The 15,029-nt window shown below is 44.9% G+C and overlaps 1 protein-coding gene across 3 annotated transcripts in view; it reads right to left on the reverse strand.

The window, feature by feature from the left end:
* ZGRF1 (zinc finger GRF-type containing 1) overlaps positions 1 to 8,028 on the reverse strand; it is a 28,424-nt gene extending 20,396 nt beyond the window's left edge. For 2 of the 3 annotated variants that reach the window (XR_009755401.1, XM_061555388.1), the window contains exons 1-6: positions 7,958 to 8,028; positions 7,085 to 7,131; positions 6,063 to 6,143; positions 4,784 to 4,843; positions 3,046 to 3,204; positions 802 to 2,928 (exon numbers count right to left, since the gene is read on the reverse strand). Coding sequence is in view for 2 of the 3 variants with exons in the window: in XM_061555388.1 (XP_061411372.1) it covers positions 802 to 2,928; positions 3,046 to 3,204; positions 4,784 to 4,843; positions 6,063 to 6,143; positions 7,085 to 7,105 (2,448 nt within the window). In the remaining variant the exon portion in view is untranslated. The remainder of the gene's footprint in view (positions 1 to 801; positions 2,929 to 3,045; positions 3,205 to 4,783; positions 4,844 to 6,062; positions 6,144 to 7,084; positions 7,132 to 7,957) is intronic. The other variant, XM_061555389.1, reaches the window with a different exon arrangement.
* Positions 8,029 to 15,029: the final 7,001 nt, after the last annotated feature.

The following is a 15,029-nucleotide window of genomic DNA, read 5'->3' on the forward strand; positions in this document are numbered from 1 at the left end:
TCTTTCCATAGCAGTCGACTGTGAAAGGCTGACATCTTTATATGTTTCCTGCAGAATTACTCCTTCCTGAAGAGAATAACAGCTGCCTGCTGTGAGCACTTTCTCGACAATGCCACACTCTACAAACGATTCACTATGAGCACCTCCCTGCACATTATACGACTCGTGTATTGTTTCTTCTTCCAAGCAAGGCTGACGTGTAGTCCTGCCTTTGACTACCGGTGGGTGTGGAAAACAAATGTCTCTAAACGTCTCATCATGGTTGCTTCCTCCCGTGAACACAGAGTGGTTAATGCCACCCTCTCCTCTACTTTCACGATGGATGTTGCCCCTCGAGCGCTCAATCTCACCTCCCTCAAACTTGTCCTCTATGTCACTAACACTCACAGGGCTCCGTTCGACGATTTTCCAGCCTAGAGCATCGCGTTCCAATGGAGCACACCTCCCTGATCGGCTGCATTCCACAACGCAACTGTCAAACCCGGCCAAGGTTTCCCCCAAGACACCTTCCTGACTGTCCTCTCTCTCCTCACCAAAACCACTCTTCCCTGCACCATGCCGCTCTGAACTCTGTGCTACAAGGCCCCGGCCTGGACTCTCAATTCCGTGCTCCCATTGTCTACTCCTATCAACATCCAGGCAGGATTCTCGACCACTCCACGTGGTTACACTGCCCTGTGAGCTGTGCGCCTGTTGCCCAACACAGCCGCTATGCCCCACAGCCCCTGGCTCCGCCACAGAGAAGTTTGGAGAACTCCACCGTGGAAGGCGCTCTCTTTGAATGCAAACCCCATGCATCACCTCCGTCGCCTCCTCCACTTGTTCATCCTGCTCCTCCAAGCTTAGTGAGATGTCCATGGTGTCCACAGAGGTCTGGCTCTGGCTTGCATAGGTTTCCGTCGCCTGTAGGAGAGCAATGGGCTTGCATCCCCTCTGGGAAACCTCAATAGGACTCATGGGTGCTGTGTCGATAAAGCAGTCTTTGTAAATTATGCTATCGGAGTTACTAGCCTTCATGTTGCAAACATAATCGACCCCCTTGCTACCAATCCCGTCATCTTCGCCACCATCACTTCCACCTATACCACACACACTGCGCCCCTTGCTCGGCACGTAGTGTGCAGACTTCATCTCATCTTCAATATTGCAGGGTTCCATGGTCGTACTCAGAAGGCCAGACAAGTCAGTGAGCACTGCATGGGTGCTAATCCCATTGGCAGCAGCAGAGCTCTCATCTGAAGCCACACACTCAGTTACAGAGACTGGACTGTGTGTTGCAGGCCACTGAGCAGCACGGTGCTGCTCAGGTAGTGGCTGGGCTGACTGTACACTTGCGTCTTCGGAGAATGTGCCAGGCTGGCTGTCGCCTGCCCCCAGCTCACTTGCCAATGCGGAGAACACGTCAAAGTCCACCATTGGCTGGGAGTCTTGTATTGTAGTCTCGTTCCTAAAAACTATGCCATCAGCTGGGACCGTCCTGTGCACCAAGTCCGAGTCCTGGGAAGACTGTGGATCTAGATGAGTTGGCTTTTGTTGTTGTGTTTGCTGATGAGGCTCTAGTGTATTCTGCAATGCCACTGAGACTGGAAATGGCTGCAATGTGTCCTGCTGAAGCTGTGGGTCTACATTGGACTGTAATTTACCCTGATAAGGTTGTGTGTCTATTTTGGGTTGTATTTTGGAGGTAGGATGTTGTTCTTCTGGGGAATGCTGTTTGTTCTGGTGAAGCTTTAGTTCAGCACAGAGGAACTGTTTGTCTACCGCTGGCTGCATGTCTGGATAAGGCTGTATTTTGTCCAAAAAAGGTGGCTGTCTCTCTGAGGATGACTGCGCAATGGTGTGAAGCTCATCATCCAAACAGGACTGTAGTTCATAATATTCAGACTGTGTGTCTGGGTTAGGCTGTAGGCTTTCGTGGGATTGTACTTTGCTTTTCAAGGGCTGTACTTTGTTCTGGTATGTCTCCTTATCTTTGTACAGATTGAGTTTTTCAAGACAAGGCTCTTCAGCTGGGTTAAGTTGTACGCTGCCCTGCGACGGCTCTGCATTGCTCCAGTCAGAGTGTTTATACTGATCAGAATGCTGCTGTTGCTGGTATGGCTGTGGCATGGCCTGGGAATGCTGTTTGCAAGAGTCCATCCCCATGTGAGGCCATAGTTTGTCTTCTGAAGGCTGTTGGCCAATCAGGGAAGGCTCTTCACCCCTGTGAGGCTGCACATTTTCAACGTTCTCGCAATGCAGTTTGCCCAAACAATCTTGTTTATTGCTTAAGATGGGCTGTTCTTTATCCTGAGAAGAGCTTCGATTGGTATGCCCAATTTTTGAGCCATTCTGATCAAACTGCTGATCCCAAAAAGCGTGTTTCTCCTGGGAAGATGGGGAATTGTTCAATTGACCAGCACCAGCCCCACCACCACCATCACTTTGCATCAGCAGTGCCAGAATTTGAGCTTTGGTGCGTTTTGCATCAGTGCTACGGCCATTTGAATCAACCACAAAAATGCACTCAGATGTTTTTCTGTCAGGATCAGCATCCCTGTCCATCCTGTCCTCATATAGAACTCCAATGCCCTCCTTGGCACTGCCCAGATCCGCTGGCTGAACCGCCCTCACAATTACACCATCTCTCCTCCCACTGATGTTGTTGGGAATCCCTCTGTACTCCTCATTTGATGGTACAGTCGCACGAGGGGGCATCTTTCCTGTCGTGCTTTCCCTGCCTGGCAGAGAGCCCCACAGAGCTGGGAACGCCGTGTTCCCAGGCCCACTCTCCGTGGGTGTGGTGTAGTCTGGATGACAGACGGCACTGTGTCCCTGCTGCAGCGAGGAGGCCTTGGTGTCTCCATTTCCTGGGAGGGACAACCCAAGTGCCGGCGCTGAAGACTTCTCTGCCTTCACCTCCACCTCGCGGGGAGTCCGGAAGCTACCCTGCCACACAGAAAAACTGTTAACACCACATGGCCTGATGAAACAATATTCGACAATACAATACCAAACGCTGTATAAATCTGCATTTTACCATACTGTGATTGCAACAAAACCTACGGTTGTGTGTTTCCGCTTGAAGCTGGGAAGGCATGGACGTCTGGGCGGCTCTGGATTGGTAGGTTTAGGGGTGGCACTGACTAACAAATTTGTAGGATTGGCCGACTCCTCGACTGTTATGAGGAAGCGGTCACTTTCCAACTCCAAACCAACGGTGACCTGAAACGAACAAAGACAATTTTAAAAATTACAAAAAAAAACTCTGACGTTTTGATCACAACACAAGTGATCGTCATCAGGAGGAAAAAGGAGAGGAAAAGCTGCTGAGGCAGACCGTTTTAAAGGTTTTAAACGGGTGTAGCCCAAGGGTCATAAATGAAGTGGGCGGGGCTAGTGATGTTAATGTGAGAAATTAGCATGTTAATGTAAGATCAGAGAGCGGCCTCCACGACGAGGACATGGAGGTGGCTATGTTAATGTGAGAGATTAGCATGTTGATGGAAGATTGCAGAGCAGCAACGTCAAGCTCGGCGAGCGAGGTGGCTGTTAGTGTGACAAATTTGAGCTGTTAATGTAAAATCAGAGAGCCGAAAACAACAACTAACATCAGGTGGTAGGATGGGAACATCACAGCCAGTTATGACAAACTGGTTGATAACGTCCTTCCAATGATTGCTCAGCTTATACCCATCTTCTCGATTGAAGTTGTGTCTGTATATGTGGATGGCTTCATGAACTAATCTTTGTTGATAGCCAGTGGGTTTGCAAAGTACCTTCGTCTTAGAGAGATATATTTCGTATGACCCCACCACATTAAAACAATGATCAGCCACGGCCGAGGTATTGGTCCTACCTTGTTGCAGATCTGCCTTATGTTCATAAACACGGTCTGAGACATGTAGCTTAGTTTCCCCAATGCAACTACTGCCGCAGACACAGCTTAGTTTGTAGACGCTGGGGTATTGCATGTCAGTGATCACATCTTTTACAGATGGGATCAGATCACGAATTTTATGTACTGTGTTAATCGAACCTGGATCTTGTGTTTGCTCGTGGTTTTGGAGATATTTTTGGTGACCCCTGCTATGTATGGCAAGGTGATGGTTTTGATTGGGTCCTCAGATGGCTCTTTCCCAACGGTTGGGGTGATAGCTTTAAGGATTGTGTAGTCTGAATATCCATTCATCTTGAGAGCTTGGTGTACATGTTTCAGTTCACTGGCTAGGTGATGATGGTCGGAAATACATCGAGCTCTATGGTGTAGTTTTTTTTAATGAGCGAATTCTTCTGGGAAGGATGGTGGTGGGAGTTGTGTGATCACATATTTTTGTTCTTTTTTGTTATTTTCTTTCAACCTATCTACGTGACTTTACCGAAAGACCCAAAGAATATGAATTCCTGTAGTCCCGAAAGCTTTAAGTCAAGATTTAGCCTATCATCAGTAGCAACATCATTTGTAAAATCATCACTGATCACATAATCATGATTCAGGTAACAATTTTGTTACGGTAAATTATTCGTGAAATTCACGAGCGAGGTGTGGGAATAAAACATTTCACGGAAAGGTAATGGGAAAACATGCGGAGGGGGTACAACACATACACAATGTTTTTTTTTTTTATATACAAGTATATAACCATTTAAATGTTATAAATAACTTAAATGACATAGTTAATTGGCAAGTATAGAATAAGGGGCAGTTGGTTTGAGTAAAAACAGCAATCCCACCCTCCTGCCCCCACCTCCATGACTCAAATTACAATCATAATAACTTTGTAAATTTCAGACATGCACTTACTTTCTGACCCTTCAGGAAGACCGAGTCCAGACGCAAACCTTTGTCATCTAACAGAATCGCCTGTAGTACACAAATATACACACACAAACAGTATATATAAATATACAAAACGTAACATAAATAAACATACCTTACATATGTAGAGGAGTATTGTGAGTAACCAATGAGGGGGCGTAGAGAAGAAGGCGCAAGCGGGTTGACAGTCAAGGATGACGTAACGTCACGGGTGGTGTAAGGGGCACCTTCGGGAACAAAGGCGGATCCGAGCTGAGGGGAGGAGCCGCCCAAGGGGTTCTTAAGGGGGACCCCGTGACGAAGGCATGGTCGTCGTGGGGAGCCAGGGTAAGGATGGGTTGCAGGGGGTCTCTCCCTTCCTGGTCGCTGAGAGGTGTTGGCTGAACCCCCGCTCCAGGCAGACGAATGGAAGAGCCAAGGGGATAGCCGAGAGTAGGACCCAAATAGTATTCAGTGTCCGGGGTAAAGGACCGAGATAGAGTGCACCTACACTGGTGTGAGCGTAGCATGTCGAGTGTGACAGTGATTTAATAAACGGCAACAGCCCTTATAGTGATTTGAAGCTTCCGTGACTGCAGGAATCCATACTCTTTGGTTCTTTCGGCAAAGTCACGTAATTTATTTTATACCTACGTGACTTTACCGAAAGAACCAAAGAGTATAGCCCGTATAGTATTCGTCTCCACGTGGTTCTATTGCATAACACATACATACACTAACAAATACATGATTCCCTCCAGTCACTTGCTCGCCAGTGATCAGTTGCTGGTTCATCACTCTTATATCACAACTGTTCCTGTGAACGTCATGTGTAGGACTTGGTCTTCCATACTGCTTCATCTCATCCATACTGTATTCAATCACCACAGTGTAGGTCAAAGTGAAAGATCTGCCATATAGCCTTAGCAGACTGTTGGGGCAAGTGCTGTTATGAAGGCCAGCATGGCACACGAGGGAATGATGTGGCCAGCACACCGTACCAGGTACTCATTTGAGGATGAGTCGACCTAGGGGAGGCCCAGGACCAGTTCAGGTAGCCATCACTAGTATTGTCTGTAAGCGAGAATCAGTCTCGGGTCGCCGGGTTCGTAGCACAGCGCACATAGCAACACATCACCGTTCCCCACACACTGCAGGTCACACACACTGACATCCACACACAATGGTAGACTGACACACTCGGACACACAAACAACTTAAGAGCTGCAGGCTGTGTTGAGAAGGGGTGCTCGGGGAGTTTGGAGAGGAGTAGAGGGGCTGTGACCTTGCCGCCATTGCCATGGGTTCTCAGGATGCCATCCTGCCAAGCCTTAGCTTTCTTGGTCTTCTGATGAGTGTAGAGCACCTGTGGCATAGGCACAACACAAGCAAACAATTACATTATTAGTTTTTAAAGAGCTCCCTTCACGTCAGGGCATCTCAAAGCTGTTTACATGCGATAAAATTGAGTATTTATTACATGTATTATTTAATAATGGGTTAAAATAGCTCATAAGGAATGAGGTAAAATATTAAACCTAAAGTGCTACAATGAAGGGGTGAGTAGAGGAGGGATAGCAGTGAAGGGAGAGGGGTATTTGAGGGGAGTGGGGGAGAATGCAGGGAAGGGAGGGAGGGATGATTCTTACCGCAAGGGTGAGTGAGGTAGATAACGGGGAAAGATAATAAGAGAAGTTTCAGTAGTGTACAGTACGAACGCCTGAATGCAAAGGATGATGGAAGTCGTGGAGGGTAAGGTGGAAATGAGAAAAGATTACCTCAAACACCTTGAAGAGGAAGGAGATTGGAAATTTGGCAAATATGAGCGGGGTGAGAGGGGCCCCTTTTGAGGATGGCAGTGACGGAGGCGGTCTTGGAGAGTGAAGGAACGCTAAAGAGATAACTGATAAGCTCGTGACACTCGTGATATACAGTATTGCTATAAAATAGATTTCTGTTTATATGATTGTGGTTATGGTTGTATATTATTAATCCCTAATCACTGCCATTACATTTAATGAAACAAGAAAAGGTAAAAAAAGAAAAAGAGCAATGCAATACAATACACTATTAGACATTGTAACAAATAAATAAAGTCCATCCTATGTGTTAGTGAATTTCTTAATATTTTAGGCAGGAAATTCTTTTCAAATTTAGATATTTTTTTCTGGGGCGGGGACCCCCAGACCCCCTGGAAGATTTGGTCCCCCCCAATGTTGACTCCATGGCTACGGCCTTGCATGATACAATACATAAGACATCGCGTACTACACAGTAGATGGCAACTTGACATGACAGTACACTCACAGTGAATTCTTGTGATGCCATTGTGAACCTGCCTTCCAACTCTTAGCCTGAAACACATGGACAATGATTCATGAAAAATGTTTTCTAAAGAGCAAAAAAACACATTTGATCAACCGCACAGGAAAAATTATGGGCTCAATCACTTCCAACGAAGTGGCTTTAATTGAACATCGACTTGGACGCGCTGTGTTGATCTCAGGAGTAATCAAATGGGAAGATAATGCACAGAATAACCAACAGGGCAGAATTATAACTTCACGCACGTTTTCCCTTTACGTACAAACTGCACCCCGTTGATACATCCCCTCCCAGCGTCTAAGGCGAATGCAATCCAACACTATAACCACCATCGTCATCCCGAAGTCAATATATATCTCGAATACAGCAACCACTTTGTGTAAAGACAACAGTGGCTGTCTCCTTTGTATCAACCGGCTCCCGCAATATGAATTAGGAATTTCCGACATTGTTTCCGGCCAGCTTATCTGAGTGGGGGAAACGCGTATTATATTATATTCTTGTGATTAAAACAAAACAATCTAGAATTCGAATGCAGCCGTAGGCTTGGAGAAGAGGAGAGAGATAGGCCGATACATTGGGACTGACAAGACAGTGATATTGTCGAATGGAAGGAGTGAGATACACAGGGAGAGACGCAGAAACATAGATACAGGTTGAATGGGTGACAGACGCAGAATGACAGACGCGCAGTCAAAGAGAGTGACAGTGACAGACAGGGGGGCATATACAGAGACAAAGCGAGACACAAGCACACCACGAGAAAGCACCACACAAAGATTGAGAGGCACAGACTAAGCTAACCAGACACAAGGGTATGTGGTGATATACAGAAAGACAGAGGGACAGACATACATCGACACGGACACACACAACTTGACTGTCGCCCGCGTCTGCGTTGTTTCTGTTTACGAAAAAAAGGCGGGAAATAATTCCAGGCAGCGATCGTGACGTCACATCCGCCCGTGTTGACATTACGAAGCGATAAGTTTTGTAAATCACAACATTTATTCGTATCTCACGTTATCATTCGAATTTTAGACGTTCGCAATGAAACTGTATTGCGATGAACTATATTTAAAAAATATATATAAACCTTTTTGTATTAATCGCGTGGGGGCAACGTCACTTCCTTCCGCCATGTTGCTCAGGGGATGGCGCCTCACTGTGGGACGGAGCAAGTCCCGTGGCAAAAATAAAAAGGTCCAGAGTTTACTTGGAATAAATTAATGACACTGAGTTGTGTAAACATTACGTTAAAAAAATCCTATTAGATGTTTACGTCGACCGACATTAAGGCGCCAATGGCTTCGCTATTAACCGAGAAGGGGAGGAGGGGGGGGGAGTGAATTAGTTCCCACAGCAACACGGCAGCGAATCTTCATTGATTCATTGAGTAACGTCAGCTGTTGTCATTCATTTATTGAGTAACGTCAGCTGTAGTCATTTTATTCACGGCGCGTCTTTATTAAATCCTTTATATTAAGTTCGCTTGCGTGCGTGCTTGCTTACGACCGTGTAAATCTTTCGGTCGTTTTTTAACCCACTTCCCATGATCCAATCGAGTTGACATTTTCCACACAGACTCGTTGTGCGTGACAATTAATGTTCGTGAAAATTTTTTCCAAAAATGTACACTTTATAGGACAAAAATATTATATTTAATTACCAATTGTTTAATTCTGCAGACAATCATCTGACCCATAGGTGGCAGCCATCTCAAGCCAGAGGACGAGAGGACTCAAGCCGCCACGCATATAAAGGATTTAGAGTGAAAAACTTTGTTTTTACGGGTTTACTTATTCCGATTGTCTTGTGGACAGACTTGCCTCTTATGCACAATAATAGTGACACGTGTGGTTTGCTAGCACCTCCTGAGGCTAACAAGAACCATACCTGCTCGTCTTTTTCTCCTCGGTGCTGATTTTGAACATACCGTAACAGTGACGAATTTAGGCTTAATCGACCGTCAAGTGTACACGTCTTCAGGAAATGCTGATAAGTTTGTTTTGCATATGCACAGAGACTGTGCCTTTTACACATGGTTGTGTTTCAAGTTCAGGTTTGATGTGTCAATTAGCTACTTGTGCATTGTCAAGAGTTGAGTTACGTCGCTGGGCTTATGGTCTATGCCAGACATTAATACAGACGACTTATAAAGTGATTCTCCGTGTAGTCCACACAGGCTGTTGTATGTACGCATATAAATATGGAGGGGTAATCGGCACTCACCACTCTGTGGGCAGGTAGCTCCCCCTTCTCGCCAATAGGGGGCAGAAGCGCTATCACGCCAGGGCTCATGGCCATGGCCCAAAAGGGGCCAAGGACAATCCCGAGGAAACGGATCTTGGGACACAATCCCCGGGACCCCGGGAGGGGGGACCGGGGGATGATGCCACCTTCCAGAAAGTTCTGGAAGGGAGGCGTGGCTAGGACGGAGGACACCACGAACCAGTATATAAGCCGAACCTCTCAAGGGTCTGGCTCAATCATCTCCGAGCTGAAGACCGAAGATCTGGCTGAAGCTAGGACGCTGGACCCCAAGCTCTGTTGTCCATCTAAGGGCCGGAGCTGAGTGAGGCCAGTGGTCAGGGAAGGATAGGTCCCTGGAAGATAGGGCCCTGGACCCCAAGCTCCGTTGTCCTTCTAAGGGCCAGAGCTCAGTGAGGCCAGTGGTCAGGACCCGAGGACCCGGTACGGTCGGGACGGCATAGCCTCCCCTAGGGCCCCAGCCGGAGGACAGAAGGTTAACGGGGTTGCCAGTGATAAGGGCCCGTATAGTCTGGAGGCCATACCTCCCCAGGTATCGGGTAAAGGTGGTCGCTATACCCCTTTGTGTTAGGGACCTTGTAGAAAAGCGAAATAAATATCGTGTTGCCTCACCAGAAGTTCTCCGTCAATTTATACCCACTACACATACAACACATTACGTCGCCAACCGTGCTAATCGGAGGTGCAAGTGCTGTTAGATAGCACCAATGTATGGGTGGCACGGCTCACAAGGGGGCGATGTAGCCAGCCTCCTCATTGCCGATGAACGAGACAGAGGTAAGCACAGGTTATATTTACACACTGAACGAAACAGGTAATCATTTAACGCTGAGTCGACCAACATTTGGTAATTCGTAACTGACGTTGGCTGTGAGAGGGAATAAAACTCCGTTCGGCGGTTTCACAACACAGATTATGCAGTGGTTAGTGCACAATACTAGCTCCCAGTTTAGGTACATAACGGATGGTTCAGTGTGCTTACAACCATGAATGTTACACAATGCGTGCACCATACAATTAATTATTGAACACACCACCAAATTTGTCACCACGATATAACATTTTATATCACGATGACAGTGACTAACGTCAAGTTTTATTACACCATAAACATCCCATTATTGTGAGTATCGTTCCATATTTACTTTAATACTCTAGAAAAACAACATAAAATGTTTAACTTAGTGAGCAAGCTGGTTTTGGAATGGATTTTATATCACTTATCACATACATGTTATCAATAAGACCTTAAAAAGAGAAACGATTATCTAATAGTCTAGATTTAACTAATAAAAAATATATTTTATTCAAAGGAATTTTAAGTCAACCAAATTCTCTCAGGCAACAAGTTACATTTTCACCAAAGCAAAATTACAATATATTTTCCAAATTCCAATATTACAGCAATAAATGAATAAACATATAGATAAAGTATTAGTGAACTCAAATTTGCTGACAAAAGAGTAAATAAAATGGATTACCAAAATTATTGAATAACTTCACAAAATCTACGAAGAGTTCCACTTAATGTGAATGAGTAAAACAAAATTAGACTTAGCCAGAACATATCGCCAAAAAAGTTGGTCGTTGGTGTGAACGAGGCTGGTGATCGAATTGCAGCCAAATAAGGGAATGTCCTAAAGATTACGACCATTGTGGAGGTGGAACAATGAGATCAGTTCATGTGCAGAACTGAGCTGGCTTGTGGCATAAAAACCGATAGTGGTAGCATGTGGAGCCTGAGTATACTATAGGCGATGAGCATTGTTTACAAATAAGACCCAAGGAATACACTTGAAATTTGTTTTCATAGCCATATGATGCTCAAAGTATCAAGAAAATAACTGAAACATTAAGGTAAACTCCAAGAAGTACATGAGGATGTTAAGAAAACATTTTCAGGCAGTTGAATTAAATATATTAGAACTTATCTGCCTTAGCAAGCATTCAACGAGTCTGAAGTGTCATCCTTCATCATTGTAATTCACTTCCTGGTACTTTATAGAGTTTAACTTCTGATCACAGAGGTTACTTTTACCACGAGTTTGAAATTAATCTAATATCAAAAGGCAATACTATGTCAAGAATCAGCAAAAAATAGGCATCTTAGATATAACATGCCTACCCATAATAATAGTAATAACTATTTGAATAAGAAAGAGGGACTGCGATGCACACAGCCACAATCCATATGAGGCCCAATGTGGTTCCGGCGATATTGAGGTTCCTGGCGATGATCGAACTTTCCAGTGCTCCATGCGCATCACCTCTCGTCCATTTGTCTTGCACCTACAAGAAATAAAGAGATCCATTAGGGTGCACAAGGTATTTTTTTATCCTCTCACATAATGATATAGAATACATTAATAGTCTCATTCTAGATTTGAAGCTTTCGTGACTGCAAGGATTCATACTCTTAGTTCTTTCGGTAAAGTCACGTAGGTAAAAAATGAAATAAAAATTAATAAAAATAAAACAATAAAATCACGACGTTTCGGAGGCAACACAAGTCTCCCGTCATCAGGTGGGACCGTCACAGCCAGATTTGCTGCATCAAGTGCCTTCTTTTAGCCCCGCCCCCCTCCCTCCCGATACGTTCCATTCATTGGCTACCACATTCTGATAAGCTCCCCCTCCTCTCCTCCCCCCTCAACTTGTATTTAAGGGCTTGCATCTTGAATCCTTGCCTCACTTGATGCAGCAAATCTGGCTGTGACGGTCCCACCTGATGACGGAGACTTGTGTTGCCTCCGAAACGTCGTGATTTTATTGTTTTATTTTTATTAATTTTAATTTCATTTTTACCTACGTGACTTTACCGAAAGAACTAAGAGTATTAATAGTATACTCAAAAAACCTAGTTTAGAGACTCCTTTTTACAAGGGTCCTGCTTGTGTTGTTTGGACAATTCTTTCTGAGTATTTTACCAGTGCCCATAAAAAACAGCAATTCATGTGGGAGAACACAAACACTTGATAAAGACTATATCATCAACATACTTGTGTGGTGATGATCTATTCAGGCACTTAATTACACCTGCTTTTATGTGTTTTGTGCATGGTCAGTAACAATCCTCCATGATTTACCATTCCTCTCCAAATTGCTAGATTTAAAGTATGCTCCACAACACTAAAGCAATGGATATTTCACACAAAATTGAGCTGCATTTGCTCTTAACATGAATACAATTTTCCATTTCTGAATACGATAGGACATTTTATTAAAGTTTGGGATGATGTAATTGTCTATTGCATCTCAGAAGAGCTCTTATTACATAGAGTGGGCTAAACTAACATTATTGTTCTGCGGAGACGTAACAAAATACTTCTATCAAAGAGAGATATTCGCACAAAAAAAACACAGGGCTATCAGCTGGACCCCACACACAGGTGAAATGTGCGTGTTCAATGGGATGACATTTGTGTGAAAACACCAGATTACAGAATTTATATTCAAACCATCACAGTGTGTCTCTGGAGCTCACTGGGCTACATAAACGTGTCTCTCTGGTTAATACATTTGGGTTTCGAACCCCATGGGCCCATGGGAATTTGTATTTCTGGAGACGGTAAACCACTCACCATCGTGGAAAACACCAGTGCAGGGATGCCGATCGGCCAGCACAAGCAAAGGCAGGTGAATATAGACCAGCAAAGATAGCTCTGTGGTCCAGTGTTGACAAACGTTTGAGGCTGTTGTGGTTGTTGCTGCTGCTGTTGCTGCTGTTGCTGCTGCATAACGACTATCTGAGGCCCTTGAACAGGTTGCGGGTAAGCAGACATTGGCATGGGGTAATTGGGGGGCACAGGCGGTGGATATGTAGGGCCTGCATTTTGCGCGCCCGATATGGTGTAGGGAGGAAGGGGTTGGGACCACCCAGAATTGTCCGGTCCATGCATTCTTGTCTTGTTCACCTGGAGGACTGGTGGCCTTTCAACACAACACAGAAAGAACAACATATAGATTTTGAGGTGGCTATTCATGTAAATATTTATTTTTATTCATAGTTATGGTAAAGGTTACTTAAGTCATTACGACCAATACAGATAATGGCACTAAAAGAAATACCATCATCTTACAACCTGTACACTTGCCACATCCACTCTAAACTCAGTCTTCATTATACCCAAACATATGGACATTTTAAAATCTGAAAACTGTTTTATCAATCAGCCTTCTGGGGGGAAACATGTCTAGGCACATTTAAGTACTTTACATAACCTCTACCCAATATTCGAAATTCGAATGTCATTATCTCATCAGCGAATTATGTAAAATTGTATAGAAACGTTTTTCATTAATCTACAGGGACCTCTATCTAGTGCGGAACAGTAGATTTATACAAACATCAGTATATGCGCTGTTGTTAAGGATTATGGGCCAATACACTAGCCCATTTCTCTACATTTTAATTCGTCAATGGGCTTTCTCGACATATGTTTTGAGGAGCATTTCTCTAATCATACAAACTTTTGTTTGGTTTCGACTTTCAGTCACATAAGCTAGCTAAGCAAACGCTGATGTGTTTCCAGATGTTATAGGCAAGTGCCACCAACCAACACATAATGAGCCAATAGGAACTATTGTACAAAAACTAAACATTTATTGTTGGATTGCGCATAGAAGGGGTCAACGGTCATAGTGAAAAGAAGTTGGGTTCTGTGTCAGCTCCTTCATCGGATGGCTGGATTTGGAGAATGCTCGTTTCCTGGTACCTGTATAGAGGTGTACAGGCACTGTGCCTTGCGAATGACGCACGGGCATCGCTTTGTACACGCCCGAGGTAACACATTCCTGCGGAGGGAGCTGGTAGGAACGTTGGGTTGCTCGGTCAATGGCCAGGGTCAACGGCGGCGTGGTGTATTCCGCAAATATGGCCGACTGTGAGGGCGGGCACAAGCCGGCGTGAGTAGGTTAAACGTTGAGTTTTATAAGGGCACCACGGGGTGACCAGCCCCTCCCCACCCAGCCCCAACCCAGCCCCACCCTCCCCACCCAGCCTCTCCCCACCCTCCCCTCTCCACCCAGCCCCTCCGCACCCTCCCCTCCCCACTCAGCCCCTCCCTCCCCACCCAGCCCCTCCCTGCACGATGGACGGACGGACACAATAATCCCCTGTGAGCTGGTGGAACCAGGTGGTTCCTACCAGTAAAATGTATTCCTCAGTTACTGCAAGTAGATATCTTCGAGGTACTAATAATATCTTATTCTTCTGTAAGTTTTGATAATAGAATTTGTACTATTATGATTCTCGGAAGTAGTGTTTAATTGAGGGCAACCATGAAGATGGCAATTCAATTAAAGTGGACATTAAAATAAGTGTTTTTTATAAAAAAAATTATTTTACAAGGTAAGGCCCACTGAGCTATATAATTATTTTTCATAAGCGACCTGGCCACAAATGATAGCTCAACGAAGTGGCTCATCATGTGGAAATGTATAGCAGCCATTAATGAGGATCAGACCTAGCTCTGGCTCCGGCTCCTCTAGCATTGGGGTGGGGGGGCACTCTAAAAGTCATTCACCACTTGGGAGAGTGAACTCGGGTGGGCCAAAGTGATATTTCGTGGCTCAGGGCCAACCCCAACAGCCCACTAGCACAAACTCTAATGAGGGTTATTAAAAAGAGCAAGTCATAATTTAATCATCTTGTTTT

The sequence above is a fragment of the Lethenteron reissneri genome, chromosome 21, assembly GCF_015708825.2.
Source record: "Lethenteron reissneri isolate LAM-NWPU_2019-01 chromosome 21, ASM1570882v1, whole genome shotgun sequence".
NCBI classification, from domain to species: domain Eukaryota; kingdom Metazoa; phylum Chordata; class Hyperoartia; order Petromyzontiformes; family Petromyzontidae; genus Lethenteron; species Lethenteron reissneri.